The following is a 16,818-nucleotide window of genomic DNA, read 5'->3' as shown; positions in this document are numbered from 1 at the left end:
CATACGAATGAGGTATTCTAATCGACCTCCTTGATTTCTAATTTTAAAAACATTGCTTTGGGGCAGTTTGCAGTACATACAGTGCACAACAAGCACGACATCCAATTATTCACGTATCCTGTGAAATTCTCACCAAGTTACGAGTACATAGTACTTTACAAATAGGTTCTTCAAAGTAAATTACATGTATATTGCAGTAATATCGCTGTGGTTTTAATCAGGATAATGTGGCGACAACTGGGATAAATTAAAAAAAATAATCTTACTACGATTTTAATACCACAATGAAATTCATCACAATGAAAATATCACGGCAACTATGATTTGATTTTTAAGTGATTTTACTTTTGAGGCCGGCTGCGCCGCTTCTTAGCAGGTCTTTTGCATTTCGATGACAACTTCGTTTTCCGAAACCCAGAATGTATGTCTACATTAATGATGCCGCCTTTAAAACATTGTTTTCCTTACTTTACTAAGAAACTTATCTGACAAGCTGGTTCATTCGTTATGATAATTACAAATTTATATATTTTTGTAGCAAAGCAAAGCATTTGTCAATTGTCATGAATGAAAAAGCAAACAAAACTAGCTATTTAAGTTTGGTGGGTAGCAGCATCTATGGGCATTTTATGTACAAAATGGGCGCTTCTCATTTTTGTCATGCAAAACTTAAGATTTTGTGTGTGACAAATCCAGACTCAAAATGCATCAATATAATTTAGTGCTTAACGTGGATGAGGATGATATATAACTGGTAACAGTAAACACAAACGCGAATGAATCGCCTTAGTAGAAAAACTATCATTCACCTCACACATTAATAGATTTCGGTCTGGTAACAACAAAGAGGGTTAGATTAAATTTACATAACAACTCTATGAAATCATCTTGTTACGTCACATGTGGGTTTAGATCTCCATCCTGTTTCTTTCGTTTGTATTCATTCACTTCAACATATTGGTGTAAGCAGTTAAACAAACGCCAGTGTTTTAGTAACCCAAAGTAGAGTGTTTGTTGGGCTGTTAATTGTTAAATATGACAAGTATACTGTTTACGCTGATGCTGACCTTGGCCGCTGTGTTTGGCAATACAGACGGTAAGTTAAAATAGAATGGTAGGGCATTAAGGGTTGGTGTATGGGTCATTAAAGCGATGCAGCTTTACATACGGTGTAGCACACCAGTCTTTTTCAACCTTATTACATCTCGAACTATTCTGTCTTTCAAAGACAACAGTTCGCAGACAACTGTTACTACAAAATGGGATTTTCAATCAATTTGTAGTTCGTACCTTGGATAAATTTTAGAAATATAATTTTTTTTAATAATTTTTTTAATTTGAAATATACAAACTACATGGGTTTTGCAGCACATCGAGATGTAGTTTAAAATTTTCTCTTGAACTGTTGAATCCAGAAACGCCTTTTTCCATACTAAGTGTTTTTAAATATAACCAGAAAAACTATATATCTTTAAGGTCTTTCCTGTAAGTCTTGTAGCGAAACATACTACAGAGGTGAACCGTCGCTGCACAAAACATGTTTCGACTCGACCGAAGAAAATTCAAACACAACTTGCTCCAGTTGGAACAACTACTGCAGAACCAGGATTGTAACATACTATGGTAAGCAGACGTGACCTCTTGTTTATTGGTCAAATTTTCCTTAATTTTGGTAAACTTTTCTTTAAATTTTTTAACTTTTAAAAGTGGTCTTGTGTAAAAACCAAGTAAAAAAATATATATATCATAAAAGAAAAATAAGCTTTCAATTAGATCGGCGGTAAATTAACAAGTCGATTAATCTCCTTTTTGCCACCGATAAATCTTGTCAAACTATTGATATTGCTTAGGTGTTATAACAAGTGTATATCGCCATTGTGAAAGTTCGTCGTACGACCATGATTCTACAACCTCTGCAATTCCGGGTTCAACTCAGTGTACTTGGTCGGGATCAAACATATATTGTTATTACTCTTGCAATGACACTGACGTTTGCAACATCCAACCAACACGTAAGTGGTTCCTCTGTCTTATTGTCTTTATCAATCATTCGATACAACCAAATGTAAATTTGTTTCAAAACACTTTGATTTACCTCTGGCCCAACACAGACCATCACCGGAGCTTACTATAGTCTGCAATACACCTGTCTAAAACACTCTTAAAGGGCAACACTTTTCCAATAAGTCTTACTTGTATGTATTTGTAACAACTTATAGCCTACTTATTTGTAAATATATTTTACAGGTTTAATGAAGCAATGTTCGTCCGATTGTAACAGTGCCAGTCTTCAAGGGAAATGTGACTACATAACAGGAAAATGCGTTTGTAGTTCAGGTTCTTCTGGGGCTGATTGCTCCATTACAACTAGTAAGTATGGACCTACACAATTTACATCCCAAAAGTGTTTAACTCTTAAACTTAAGCAAAAAATGAATAAATAAAGAGTAGTGCGCGTTTCTGTATTTGCTCAGGAATTCTGACTTTCTACTGTGCTGGCGAAAAAAAGCAGTAACCAGTGTGGGAAGTGTTGACTGGCCTATCTTTGTATCTTGCGCCTAAAACGACAGGAACTATATCGCCTTTGGCATTCTACCAATTAGCGCAAGCTTTTGCGAAGCGGTTGTGCTGTCAAACTCAAAACTTTGCAGTAGTTGGCATTTACTTGACATGCAGCTTGTTTAAACGTCGAGTGCTGATGTTAAATGTAAACGTTAATATTTAACCCCCTATAAGGTACTGGATAGTGTTTAGTAGTTTTAGGTTACTCAAGCTGTATTCCATCAGTTGTTCTCATTATACCGACCTTCCAAGTGTGGCAATAATCACAGCCAGTATGCCTGTTTTTCGCAGATATTTTGAATTTTTGCTGGAGAATATATTGGTGACATATAATAGAAAAAGCAATAACCTTGAATGTGTATAATGCAGCCTCACCAGGAGCAGGGTTGTCTACTACGAGGCGGTCTTGTGTGCAATGCAGTGAGGAAATGGATCCCAATTGTGCAAAGAGTGCCAGTGGACTACCAGCTGCTACTTTGTGTCCTGGCAGTATGAATTACTGCACTGTCACCAAATCTAGTTTGTTGACAAAAAGTAAGTAAGATTTCACAATGTTTTAATTTTTTCCCATGCCAATACCCCGTGCATTGTTTTTTGTTTTTCAGTTTCAATTTGTATGGGGTATATTTCGCAAAAGTTAAAGAGAAAAGTAAAAAATTAAACGTCATGCTAAAACAACAGGAAAAAGGTTTTGTCATTATACGGCAGTCCCAATTATATTAAACCAACAAAAACAATCGATTTCCGCATATGCTTACCGTTATGCTTACCGAACAGAAATTATACACCATCTTATTAATCATATCACAAACAAGATTACACTCTTAGAAGTGTTTGATTTTAAGTCATTATCTTAGCCAACATCATAACATTAGTCACGGTTATAACTTACATCCTTTGTTTAGTATAGAAACAGAGTGGGATAAAAGGTTTTAATAGTCAGTTCGTTTGTTGTGTTACGTTAAATCATATCCTGGGTTTGTTTGTGTGCTGCTGATATCAGAGAAAAACGATCTCTGGTTTTGTTTACTTGTGGTTGAGTAGACAATGTTAAACATTGCGTCAGAACTTGTTGTCGGAAGAGCTACTAAAACCATACCTCACCGCAGACCCACATTGAGTAGCTAAATTTGGGTCTGCCGTTAGGTATGGTGTTAGTAGCTCATCCCTTTGTGACGTTGTGGCGAAAAGGTTACCCAAACTGTGTTCGTGGCATTTGGATTATATTCCATGTCTTTCTTCGGTCAAACTTTTTGAGTTGTTGCTCAGATAAAACTCAACCAAATCAAAGTTATAAACTAAACAGACAAATTATATCACGGGCTGCAACAGCATACATAAAACACAACTTCACTGCTTTACAGTTGTTTTATTCATTAAACAAATATGAAACCAAAATTATTTGATCCAAAACCATAACATATGATTTTTTGGTTTAGATGGCGAGGTGGCAAGAAGTCTTATAACAAGAGCATGCAGTAGTTATGCACAAAACACTTGTAGCTTTAACAGCCCTACAGACAGCTATCTTCGAAGCATCTATTTGCAGGCCTACACTTGTACGGAAACTTGCAACGCGAACAATTGCAACACCGGGATACGTAAGTACTAGGCCTTGACCAAACATTTTGTCTACTTGACAATCTACTTAAACCCAACTTAACAAGATAAAAGTTTTAAGCAAAGTTATGCACTCCCAAAAGTTGTTGATTGGCAGAAACAACAAAATTGTGGTAAAATTTCTTTTATTTTGTATGATACAAATTCTAGTTCCATGCAGCAAGCTCCAGCGGCGCAGTGTATATTTTCTATAAACATAAATTTCATAAACGGCTGTTTGGCAAACAGTAATGAAAAAGCAATCTTACGTTAATAACAATTTCTTCGCGTATCTTCGTAGTGCAACCTTTTACTTTGCAATTGGATTAATGTATTTGAACCCGACATTTTTGTGAAGTATTAATTTCATATTTTGCGTATTGTAATAGCGGGTTATAGCTCATCAGCTCTGAAGTGTGTTCAATGCACTGACACCATTGGATCATCATGCGACTCCGTTACTACTGCTGTTTCATGTCCGATTGAATCCAAATATTGTTATTCAACGGTTGAGTATTTTGAAGACAAGTCCGATACTGCATCTTACCCAGGATGTAAGTTTTATTTCAAAACTATTTTTGTTTAATTAAGTCCAAACTACATTATTTTTTTTCAAGTAATTACGATAAAAAGACAAGTTATCGCTTGTCAGTGGCAAATATACAAGGTCTGATGAAATAAAATACTGACACCGTTTTGTTAAAAAAAATTACCCCGATGTCATGTTATCATAACTTCTCTCAGTATATATCTTTTATGTACTTACATTTGGGTCTGTTAGCGATTGATTTTAAACAAAACCACTCTATGCATCTTAGACCATAAAACCATGGTAAAGAGAGGTTGCTCTGTTGAGAAAATCAAATCTACTGGTTGTGACAGTACAAATGTTCCTGGGACCAAAGCGAACAAAGTTAGCTGTCACGAGAGCTGCTCGACTTCTGGATGCAACACTGGGTGGCGTAAGCAGCAATTGTTTTCATTTTTTGGGGGACTCTTAACCAGTCATGGTGTTTACTTTGGTAACGCCAATCGTGTTGGCCACATAAAATACATCGGCAAAAACGGTTTCAGTTGTGTTTTTAAGCAAACAAATATTTGTTGTTTAGCTGCCCGCCCAAAGTGTGTTCAATGCTCAGCACAATATACACAGAATACAAATGTCAATTCTCTTGGATGCTACTACCCGACACACTTGCAAGCCACACGTTGTAGTGATCCTAGATATACCCATTGCAGTGTGTACAAGATACAGATGTCAAGTAAGTTTTTTTTTCTTTCTTTTACATAAAAATGCCCTACAAAATAGAAAAACTGCAATACCGCGCATGCAGTCATACCTTGTGACTTTTCACCATGTTTACCTAGAGACTATGTATGCCTACCTGAGTTCACAAAATTAACCGCTAGTCTGTTGTTTTGTTAGACGTTACTTTAGGAAATCTAGTTTATTTGTAATTCAATAGTTACGATTGTTTGTTTTTTTCACAGCTGATCATGGTATCGCCGGTTCAATATCGCTAGGCTGCCGTAAAGAGGCCGTAACTGAAAGCTGCAATACAACAACTATTGAAGAAGTGACAACAAAAGTTTGTGACCAGACGTGCGATACTGATGGCTGTAATTCAGGTACAGTAGACTAAAAGCTGTGCTATTTATTAAAAACTTCGTAGTGTCTACATATGACTCTAAACTGTATAGAACATTTAATAAACTCTTGCCACCATTTTGAGTTAAGGTATAAATAAGATAGATATACAATACATGTTAAAGCAAGTTTTGTAACTTAAACATTTTGGAACATTTTGTAGCTTCAAGAATTAAAGTTGACATGATGTGTTCAATTTTGCTGACGATCGTTGCATCAAAACTTTTTGCTTTGATTTAAAGACGAAGACAGACTTCATTTCAGAACCATGTAACTTACAAATGACGAATAAATACAGTTTACAATTAAAAAAGGAGTTAAAAAAATGAACAGTATTTTATGCGTGTATAAGATGTAAATAAACTGTACTTAATAGGCTATAAAAATGTGTTTATCACCAAACAATAAAATAAACACCTTAGACTGGCCGTTTTTAAAAAAACAATCACGTGTACCTTTACGTTTATTATCGTTAAATCTTACTTTAAGATTTTTTTTTGTGTGAAAACAGTTTATCACATTGATGTTATTTGAACCCATAATTTAATTTGAAAGAATATGCAAAGTAATAAACTATGTTAACGGGTGCGTAATATTTCATTACAAAAAATAAATTTTACAACACTCATTTGGATTTTCTTTTGTCGAAACGTCACAACATATTAAAATCCGGTTGCCTCTTCAACATAATTACTTTGTAGTATTTTTGAAGTTATTTTTTAAAACAGTATTGTTGATTTCGTGAATTGCTTTAAAGGTCAATTTGGACGATAAAGCATACTAGGTTTACTTGAACCTCATATGACATGTTTTGCTCTGATTTAATCAATACAACTTCCTGCAAACAACCTTTTGTTTATTGTTATCTGTCTGTTATTTCAAAGATTTCAAATGTCACAGATTGCTCTCAAAAATCTAGACTAAGCTAACCCGTTCAAACCTTTAACCACAAATCACAAATATGATCTGTTTTTAATTAGTAAGTTCTGCTCATACTCAAACCCGACAAAGATTTTCGCAGGCTATATATTTCTTTTGTATGGCCTTGTGCATTTTACAAGAATCCCAGATTTGTGTTACAGCGAGAAATGACTTGTATGTGCTTTACTTTCCTGTTTCTAGTTCATGTCAGTAATCTGACTTCAGTTACTGTGACGTAACAATTCGCCTGCCATGATTGGTTAGAAATCCACAAACGTAAAAATGCATGTGATGTCATCAGTGTTGCAATCTTGTGCTGACCACGTTTTTCAGTTTCTTTCTGTGCTGTGAGCAGACTTTTTAGCAGTTGTAGTTTGTGGTGGATCTAATGTAGTTTTTTATAGATATTTATGTGCTAACATTAAAGTGTATTATGTGGAGCTAATTAAGCATGATGGCTAAAGGTTATAAAAAATGCTGAAACGTCTTAGTCTGTCAAGTGTCTGCTACTCAGCCTTGGATTCCTAACAAGTTGGTACGTAATTGAATGTGTAAATTGTATTAGTCAAATGTCGTGATAATGTTTGTGTATGAGTTAGAGGTATTGACTTTCTTAACGTGATGTATTTCTTAGTGTAAGTTTATCGGCCATATTGAATGTGCGTATTATTGCCGATTGTGACACGTTTCTGTTGGTAGAGCTACTAACACCATACGTTTCTCCTGATCCAAAAGTGCTTAATTTTCGACAGGTGGCGCAAAGAGCACTTTTTTCATTTAAAACGGTATATCTCAAAAAATGCTAACGGTTAGGGCTATTAGGGTTGGGGTAAGGTGTTAGCACTTAAAATTCAATAAAACTAACCCAAAAAATTAGTTACTAATGTAAAAATTTTATGTAAATATTTCCCAGCCCAACCCATTTATAGCCGCTAAATAAATAATTCAGCTCTTTACGCCACCTATCGAAAATTAAGCACTTTTGGATCAGGAGAAACGTATGGTGTTAGTAGCTCTACCGTTTCTGTTAGTTTAACAGAGAACCAATGATGTTGTGCAATCGATGAGAAATTTATATCCGTTAGGCAGGCAGTGTTGCGTTCGTGACAAATTAGGAAACCCCCTAGTGCGCGGCGGTCGGTGCAGATCCAGGCTGCACAGATTTTGAGTAAATTACGGCCGCTACAATCTGTGATAGTCGTGTCACTACTAAACCCTTAAATAGTCGCTAGCATGATTTCCTGCCAAAGGCTTGACACAATTTTTCGAAACCGTACGCACGCTACATGCTACCTTAGTTTCTTCTTAATGATAACAGCACAGAAAATCTACTTGTTACAGCGAGGGTTAATTGTTTCGCATGGCTGATTTAAGCTCTCCTTTAATCGTGACGTATGTAAATATTCATCCGCTTGAGAGCATGTGCTTTGAACGCCACGTTTTGTGAGCTGCATTAGTTGCTAGGTTTGCGGTCAAGTTAATTGAATTTATCATAATTTCTTGTGTCTTTTTTGTTTATAATGAAACGTTAATGTTAACAGCAATAGTTAAAATGCTGACTTGTCAGTTGTGGAACATCCAGCCGCGTGCTAGTAAAGCCCAGTTTACTGAACAGTTGGTATGTTTCAGGTTCTCAATTTGTGTTTAACGTTATTTAATGTTTTCCCAAACTGTAACTGGTTTTATTAGAAGTATTTGGAAGTAATTTTAATGTAAAATGTGACTGATTAATGTGGATTTAATTTAAGATCTATGTGTACTGTTAAACTGCTTATTGTGCGATTATCGATATGACGTCATAATGTGTACGTATGGCTTATGTATGTTATTTGTGGTTTACAGAAAAACCGTTCCGTCGCTATTGACCTTGTCGTCTTGACTGTTATTCGTCAGCGTTGCTTTTTATCGCTCAACAACAACAACATTGCTGCGCACCGAGCGGTCGGTACATTTATGTTGTTATTTAAAGGTGGGTTGAATCAATTACCTAATTTTTTTTTAAAAAATTTTTTTAAGTTTAAAAACTAGCAGGTTTGAAACCATGGACAGCGTAACGTTAACAAAACAACACGGAGCAAGTTGTTTGCCCCAAGCGCGACCCCTTAAACAACTATTGCGTATAACTGAAAGTACATTTAAGAGTTCCAAGCCAAATTTGGCATGATGGTCAACTGTAAACATCCATCAGACTTCGAGGACGTTTGCAAGTTTTGTTTTTGTAAGATGACAGTTTACAAAAATAAAACTTTGGCCTTAATACATACCTATGCTGTTAATTAGGCCCAACATTTTTGCGCCTTTTTAAATTGCCTAGAAACCAATCAGACTCTTTTATACTTTGCTTCAGTCAAAATAAAGCTCAAACAAGCAACGTTATAACATTTAAGACATACAACTGTTAATCTGAACGGACTAACAGCAACGCATAAACAAACGATTGTCAGTCGATCACCAATAAAATCAAATAAAAGATCACATTCCAAACACTTACTATTACGACTTTCATCGCTCTAAAAAATGAAAAAAAAGCATTTTTTATGCATACCAGTCGCTTTTACGATAAAAAAAACACTACAGAAAATGCCGAAATTTGCTTGGCCTTATTGCCACCTATGGCTGACAAACAAAACCGTATTAAAATGTATTTGAAGTAACTCTTTTTTCAAGAGTGAACAATGCTCCGATTAAACTAACATGTCCCCCATACCGATATATCTTAAAAAGAAAAAAAATTTCGACAACAAAACATTTTCATTTTTGTAATCAAAGTTTTATCAAAAAACTATAATAAGTTGTAAACAAACACAAATTTGGATTGGTCGTATCAACTAATACACACAACAGGTCTAAAACTTTGCAATTCATTGTAATTTCGTATATATAATAAACTTAGATCAAAACGGAAGCATTTGTACTTGCATATTAAAAAATACGAGCAGTGGGCCTTATTAACTTCCGGGCCTACACACCGTAAGGAGTAAATTCATGTTTAGTGCCCAATTCAAGCTTTTGTTTTCCTAATATAAACATCCGACTTGAATGTTTCTTGGACCGCGATTCTGACCATGAGCTACAACTCAAATTGACATTGATATGTTACATTTGCATTACTGACAGAAGTGTCCGGACCTCCATAATATTTACCTATTGTTTCTAGACCTTTACCCAAACTCTTTGAATAGCCCTGTTATATACCTTCAGGTACCGAAATTACTTTGTAGTATTTTTAAAGTCATCTTCTCAAACAGTAACAGATAAACTCTACTGCTACTGAGTGCTTCACATACAAAAAATCAGCAAATCCAAAGACAACCGCAAAATCTCAGAAATATACACAGCACACGAATGAGGTATTCTTAACGACCTCCTTGATTTCCAATTTCAGAAACATTGCTTTGGGGCAGATCAGGCGGTTTGCAGTACATACAGTCAGCGGTGGATTTCAAATTTTTTGTCAGCCGGTTGTATCATTAAAGTCATATTTTTCAGCCGGTTCTGTTACAAAAGTCCATTGACAGCAACCAGTAATGCTATCCGGTTCGCTGATCTCATAAAATTCCGTGAGACGGTTTTATAGAACCGGTGCGAACCGGCTAAATCCCACCACTGCATACCGAATAGGACAGGCACGGCATCCTTTTATTTGCTTATGCTATGACATTATCACCAGTTTGTCTCGGTTATTTTAAAGCACTCCGGATTATCTTGGTTGATATACCAATCTTTAAACGAATGGCAGATTTTTGAAACATTACCAAACTTTTTCTTTTCCCATAACTTGTCACATAGCATTTCATAACCTGTGGCTCTTTTTCGTTTCCAAAGGACCTCCTCTGGGGCCTTTTTTCTCCAGTTGAAGTACTCAGAGTATGCTGTTGCGTTTGAGTCTAAGTAGTTTAAATAGTTAACTAGCTGTTTTGGACTTTCGTAGTCGTCGGTGTGTATATATGATCCTGGTGGTAAAATATTTCCAATGTCCCCTTTTGGTGCTCCCCATATGACTGGCACGGTGCCAGATTTTAAGGAATTGTTCCAAACCTTTTCCGTAACATAATCTCGACAGTGATATCCATTTTCAAAGGCCAGAAAGAACTTAAAAGTCCCAGCATATCTCCTGAAACTATCCGAGTTCCACGGACGTGGGAATATATTGTTGTAGCAACCCCCACGTTTCTCAATACGAAGTCCTGATGTTTCTAAAGCTTTCACATATTTCAGTCTGTTGACCGGCCCATCTCCACCTTCGCAACGCCCTATTGCCACTAGAGCTGTGAACTGCGACGTTTTCTTACTTAACACTTGTTCGACCGCAGTTTTTCCGTAAAAAAGTTTACGCTGGTTATCATCACCTATTAAAGTGGGCTGCAAATATAAAAGGTGCAGTTAAGATTAAAAACAAACTTGCCATTTAGTTAAGACAGTAAACATAGGTTAATCCGGATTCGTTTGGACGAAAAAAATGTCCAGATTAGCCTACGATCGGGATTAACCGATGTCGATTAGTCAAAGCTTTACCACATTACAAATCTTTTGTACCTCAAGTTTTGTCAGGTGTTTACGAAGATCCGGATCAACCGAATCCCTTTAACCGAGGTTTATTGCATTTAGATTTTGTAAAAAAATCCAATATCCGAAATACTCCTTATTTAATAAAGTAATGACCGACTAGCCGCTAAACTTAATTTTTGAAAAGAATCTAATCACTTTTTAGTGGAGCAGAATAAAGGTAAATGGTTTTACTGAAACAACAGATTTTTTCTACTTACTAATGTAAAATATGGAAAATATATATCCGAATCCCGTCTGTATGTCATTGTCCAGTTGAAGAAATCTTTGTCCACGAAGCTAAAGTCATCTTTGTGAAAAGGCCACGGAGGTTCCAGACTTAAATATACGTACATTTGGTCTTGCCCCCTTAAAAACAAAGATTTATTCGATAAAAGTTTAGGTGAATTTTAGACAACTAAAACATCGGCTTATTAAGCAATTTAGAAATGGAAATCTTAGAGACTATTTATTGTTTTCCCTTTTTTTTAAAGAGCCCCGGTACCGGAAAATTATTTTTTAATATGTTGTTTGTTGAATTCTTATAAACACGATTTCAGGTTTAAAATGACAAAAATCGATGTTACTAGTCAAATATTTACGTTTAAAATCTCAAAACACTGACACCTTGCGGATATTTTGTCACATTGTCCAAACGTCATGTGACGTCACCTCGTACCAACTTGGTTTGGAACTTTGGATCGCGTTTGTCGTCGGTGGTTGTTAACGTTAGTCAGTTAAAGTATTTTGGTGTTCAATTGTTCTTATTTTTAGACTCAAGTGTGCAGAAATGCCTGCAGTGTGTTCTGTGTATGGTTGCGATTCGAGAGGAAACAGATATACGGCCTACAGACATTTTTTGTAATAATACAAACAAATGAAATTACAACGCCTCGTTATGCATGTTTTGACCGAAATCATACAAGTTTCGGACCCTTGAATCCAGCATACTCGTCAGAAGGAAAAGTACTGCGAACTTTGATTACGACGCATGTTGGCAATGTAGCCCTGATGATTTTTCCCAGTATTCCCCAGCACCATTCAACAAATTTTCTGTAGGCTGTATATCTGTAACGCCTAAATATATAGCAGTTTCTGGTTGCATGTGCTTCAGTTAGTACAGTAAAACTTACTCGTGACCGGTGTTACCCCCATCATGGCTTCCGAATTGTTTCAGTCGATAATATGCTGTGCTTACGCATTTGAGACAAATGAGTACAATTTCAGGATGGGGAGTTATACAAAGCAGATTCGACTCAGAATATTTGTTGAATTTGGCTGCTGTTGTACTTTTCTAATTTCATGGCAACAAACGCATGATTTCTCTCCTCCATTATCACACAGTTTGTACATAAACACCTACAATAATACAGTTAAAACTAAACTTAGCTCAGCAAGGCAAGACTGTTACCAATTTATTTGTTTTGTACCAACGCCATTGTTAGAAGTTGAAACGAGGTGACGTAACAATCACTTCTGCATTTTAAACAAAGGTGTCGCTCGAGAGCTCATTGTTTGATTGAATATCTCGAAAACGACAAATCGTAGGGCAAAAAAAATTAGTGATGCGGAATCCCCGAAGTATGGCAATTCTAAATAGCTAAAATGTAAAAAAGTCACATCGTCGCTGCCGGGGCCCTTTAAAAAAATATACGTTAGACATTTCTTTGAGAAACTTTTTCGTCCATTTTACCTGTATTTTGGCTTCGTAAATTGGTTCAGGCGGAAGGCCTGGCTAAATCGAATTACTACAGCATCGCTTCTGTGCATATTTCTGTGGTCAAGTGTAGTTGTACATTTGTGTCCAAGCGCCGTTTTAATAATCGCGGGATTAAAATGCGGTTCGAGGTATCCATACGTTAGATAAATCATCGGTGGTTTTAAGTAAGTCCAATCCTCGTTGGTTTGTCTGCATTAAAAATGTAGATTTTCAATTTGAATAGTGGTATCCTGTTTGAACGTTTATCTATTACGTAGTCAATTGCTTTAAAATTGCACATTCTGTGTTTTTAGTATAGCAACCTTAAAATCGATTTTTTATGCCCAAAACCACTAATAGCGCTGTTTTCAAAATCGTACATATATTATACCTTCCTAGCACATAGCGTAGTCCACTTGAATAAACGGCTTTCTGAGATATGTTCTTGTACAATTGTACGATAAACAACAATGCTATGTTGTGACACAATGGGATTTGTGACCAAAGAATATGCGTTTATTGCAGAAGAACTAATCAACAAACGGATTATTAAGTTGTTGCATGTTTAGGCGATTTTGGTGTTGTGTAGCATGTACTTGTGCACATATATTTTGAAATGTTATGTAGTAGCGGTTCTCAAAAGGCAATTTCAGTAAACTACGAGTTGCTCCAAAACTTTTTCCAACCTAAGTAATATCAAAGTGAGTAACTCTAATCAGGAAGTTTCCTCTCTATACAGTTGTATCATGAGGCCATTGTTTGCGCACAGCTTTATCACTGTTTTGTTCTGGTTTGTGAAGCAATAAACTGCCATTAAGCCATTGAGTTAATGATTTACTGTTAATTCTATGAAAACTGCACCAAATTTGTCCGGCATGTATTTTGAGAACATTCTCGCACGCAGTAAATTAAACTTTCTTACTAAACCGCTGTGAATGTATTGGCTATGCAAATCAAAGTTTTCCACATATCAAGTGTTTAAACAGGAAGAAATTTACATTCAATGTGATGTCACTAGGCTATTAAGCTTTACTCAACCGTATTGTTGATTGGACGTTGTTGATGGTCCTGCTGTTTTGATTTGTAACCTCTGTCTTTGTATTGGTTTCTGTGTCATCACTCATCATGCGAAATTTCCTTTTTTCTTTAATTGTTGCCAGCAGATAATAGGACATGCAAACCACAAATCCACAGAAAACAAGCACTATGCCAGTTTTCCATTTCAAGTACCTGTTCATAGTTTTAAAGAAGTAGGCTACATTGAGGTGTTGACCCTAAGTAACCTGTTTTAAAATACAACAAAAACTTAGGATTTCGTGCATTGCTTTAAAGGTCGATTTGGAAGATAAAGCATGCTAGTTATACTTGTAATGTTTTGACTCTGGATTAATCAACGCAGCTTCTTACAAACAACCTTTTGTTTCATTTTATCTGTCTGTTATTAAAAATATTTCAAATGTCACAGCTTGCTCTCATAAGTCTTGACTGAGCTAGCCTGTCCAAACCGTTAACTACAAGCAACAGTTACAAACATATGCTCATACCTAAGGGGAAAAATTCGCAGGTTATGTATTTCTTTTGTATTGCCCAAGACTTTTCATTCATACAAGAATTCACAAACGGTTTACACATGCCAATACGTTGAGCGACGTCTGGATCTGCGATAGTCGTGTCACTACTAAACTCTTGAAAAGTCTCTAGCATGATTTCCTGCCAAAGACATGACACGATTTTGCATGCTACGTGCTACCTCAGTTTCTTTTAGCAGCAAGCAACTACATGATAACAGTACAGAAAAGCTACTGTTTTCATTTCAAGGGTAAATCATCCAACTAATTTTCGCCAAGTTTAAACACTACGACGTTTGAAACCATGGACAGCATTATGTGAACAAAGAAACACGGAGCATGGAGCAAGCTGTTGCACCAAGCGCGACCACGAATGTCGCCTTTTTTCTCAACGGCGTAAATAACATATGTCTCGTGTAAATTGCTTGTTCACAACTTCCGTTTGTCGAAGTAAAGATTACAGCTTGCAGTTCATTTTACACAAAAATGATTATTTTACAAAGCAAAGAACTTTCCTACAAAACTTAATTTCTTTGATTAGCAATGCCAAACATGCAAATTGGATTGAGTTTATTTCGCTTGGTAAAAATAAACCATAATAGCACAAAATGATTGTTTTAGTGCAATTGTGTCGCTATGTCATCTTTCACCAAGCGAAATAAACTCAACTCAACTCAACTAAACTCAAAAAATCACAAAAACAAATTTACGTGTCAAAGACCAGTAGAGGGCCCCTATAGCCAATTGTATGAAACTGATTATTTGTGCTTCATTGCATAGGGTTTGCTTTTTTGTCAGTGAAGCATTGTATGTGGATTATAACTTATACCAGTTTCACATAGTAAATAAAACACTAGGAGCAACAAAGTCGTAATGAAATATGAAATGAAAAGCAACTTCATAAGCGTTTTTTACCACATTAAACTTTTTGTTGTTAGCTAGTTTCTAATTACATATTTTTGGGCACATAGGTATACCAGCCTTAAAACAGTTTTCAACAACTTGCGCGCCGCCAGTTTACTTCTTTTAGTTCAGTGGTTCTTAACCTTTTTATAACGGCCGAACCCCTACGATATTCTTCAGCCTTCGGTCGAACCCCAAGATTACATACCAGGTTTTTAACCCATTTTGTTTGGTTGGTCATAATTAGGCGACGACCGCATCGCAGATTCTTATTTCACCAACGGCCGCCATTTACCTGCTTATTTTTGTTTTAAAATACGTGGTTTATATCATTTATTTACCATCTAATAGCGCCCAAAAAGCCCAGAATAATTTCTAGGTCGGTGCATAGATTGAGCTGCACAGTGTGAAGATCAGCCTTAAGTATTTACGATGTCATAATTTATACTGGGATGCTTGTGGTACCTGTTTTGTTCGCATTGTTGGCACACAATAGGCGTACAAAAAGTCTGACCCATATGGTTATTGGGATGGTAATACTCTTTTTAGTACCACAAAAAAATGTTTAGAGCAGTTTAAAACACCACTGCCTAAGTTTAACTTTCCACTGTTTTGATATTGAGCGAATACAAATTGCCGTTTTAAGCGACTATAGACCCTAAAGTTTGACAAAAACGAGTATTTGTATTGTACTTCAAAAAGACCTTCGTCGAACCCCTGATTCGGCGTTGTCGAACCCCGGTTAAGAACCACTGTTTTAGTTTCATGATAAGCGCGGTTGTGGCTAATTACTAGAAGCGGTTACGCTTCATTTTCGACTTTTCTGTCAGTCATAATCGTCACAGATTTTGAAATCAAATGTTTCAAACATCTGGTAATTTCAAAACCTGAGCCGCATCAGAGGGATCAAAGAGCCACATGCGGCTCCGGGGCCGCTGGTTGGCGACCCCTTGACTTATACATTAACATTAGGATAAAAACCCCTTAAAATTGCCTTGTCGTTTACTTTTTAAACGAAGCTAAAAAACGTCGAATGGTTTTCTGTAAGCGTAATTAATAACGGCGGCAAAATGTTTTTAAACTATACATCACATTTTTTATGAAATAAACGGAAACAAAAATATAAAAAATTAACCCTACCTTCCAATAATTGTCAATATTCTAGCACCATGTGGCATGTGCTGGTAAACATAGTTCAGATGTTTTAGATTAGCAAAACACGTTTTCACTCTTAACATAATTATTTCAGCACAATTCTTTGAACAACAAGTGACTTTCGTCCATTGGTACTTCTCTCTGCAACCAATAATATTTTTATGTCTGTATGTAAGACATGCATAGATCATTCAGTCTATGAAACAGTAAGTGCTCTC

The 16,818-nt window shown here is 36.1% G+C and overlaps 2 protein-coding genes across 2 annotated transcripts; one reads left to right on the top strand and one right to left on the bottom strand.

Annotated features, from left to right (window-relative positions):
• The first annotated feature begins 1,035 nt into the window (after positions 1–1,035).
• LOC145204680 (uncharacterized) lies at positions 1,036–7,175 on the top strand. The gene is made up of 11 exons (XM_080077272.1): positions 1,036–1,096; positions 1,477–1,623; positions 1,851–2,012; positions 2,248–2,370; positions 2,932–3,096; positions 4,002–4,163; positions 4,551–4,715; positions 4,980–5,123; positions 5,271–5,423; positions 5,653–5,790; positions 5,973–7,175. The coding sequence occupies exons 1-11, from the start codon at positions 1,036–1,038 to the stop codon at positions 6,047–6,049; spliced, it is 1,497 nt and encodes a 498-aa protein (XP_079933398.1). The 3' UTR covers positions 6,050–7,175.
• A 1,957-nt stretch (positions 7,176–9,132) lies between these two features.
• Positions 9,133–14,252, bottom strand: LOC145205530 (4-galactosyl-N-acetylglucosaminide 3-alpha-L-fucosyltransferase FUT6-like). Its single transcript, XM_080078266.1, has 4 exons — positions 14,013–14,252; positions 12,969–13,184; positions 11,497–11,644; positions 9,133–11,092 (listed from the first exon to the last, which is right to left on the bottom strand). The coding sequence occupies exons 1-4, from the start codon at positions 14,210–14,212 to the stop codon at positions 10,394–10,396; spliced, it is 1,263 nt and encodes a 420-aa protein (XP_079934392.1). The 5' UTR covers positions 14,213–14,252; the 3' UTR covers positions 9,133–10,393.
• Between the last annotated feature and the right edge of the window lie 2,566 nt (positions 14,253–16,818).

The sequence above is a fragment of the Phallusia mammillata genome, chromosome 8 (genome assembly GCF_965637545.1).
Source record: "Phallusia mammillata chromosome 8, kaPhaMamm4.hap1.1, whole genome shotgun sequence".
In the NCBI taxonomy this organism is placed as follows: Eukaryota; Metazoa; Chordata; class Ascidiacea; order Phlebobranchia; family Ascidiidae; genus Phallusia; species Phallusia mammillata.
Note: the sequence above shows the minus strand (reverse complement) of the source record. Positions and strands in the feature narration are given on the sequence as shown.

Bases quoted from the DNA above. Each gene is read 5' to 3' on its own strand.
- LOC145205530 (XM_080078266.1), bottom strand. From the start codon at position 14,212: ATGAACAGGTACTTGAAATGGAAAACTGGCATAGTGCTTGTTTTCTGT. The intron at 13,185-14,012 runs GTTGAGTAAAGC...TTTTTAATGCAG, and splicing joins AACGTCCAATCAACAATACG to ACAAACCAACGAGGATTGGA. The intron at 11,645-12,968 runs GTAAAATGGACG...TTTGTTTTTAAG, and splicing joins TTTACGAAGCCAAAATACAG to GGGGCAAGACCAAATGTACG.
- LOC145204680 (XM_080077272.1), top strand. From the start codon at position 1,036: ATGACAAGTATACTGTTTACGCTGATGCTGACCTTGGCCGCTGTGTTT. The intron at 4,164-4,550 runs GTAAGTACTAGG...GTATTGTAATAG, and splicing joins CAATTGCAACACCGGGATAC to CGGGTTATAGCTCATCAGCT. The intron at 4,716-4,979 runs GTAAGTTTTATT...TATGCATCTTAG, and splicing joins TACTGCATCTTACCCAGGAT to ACCATAAAACCATGGTAAAG.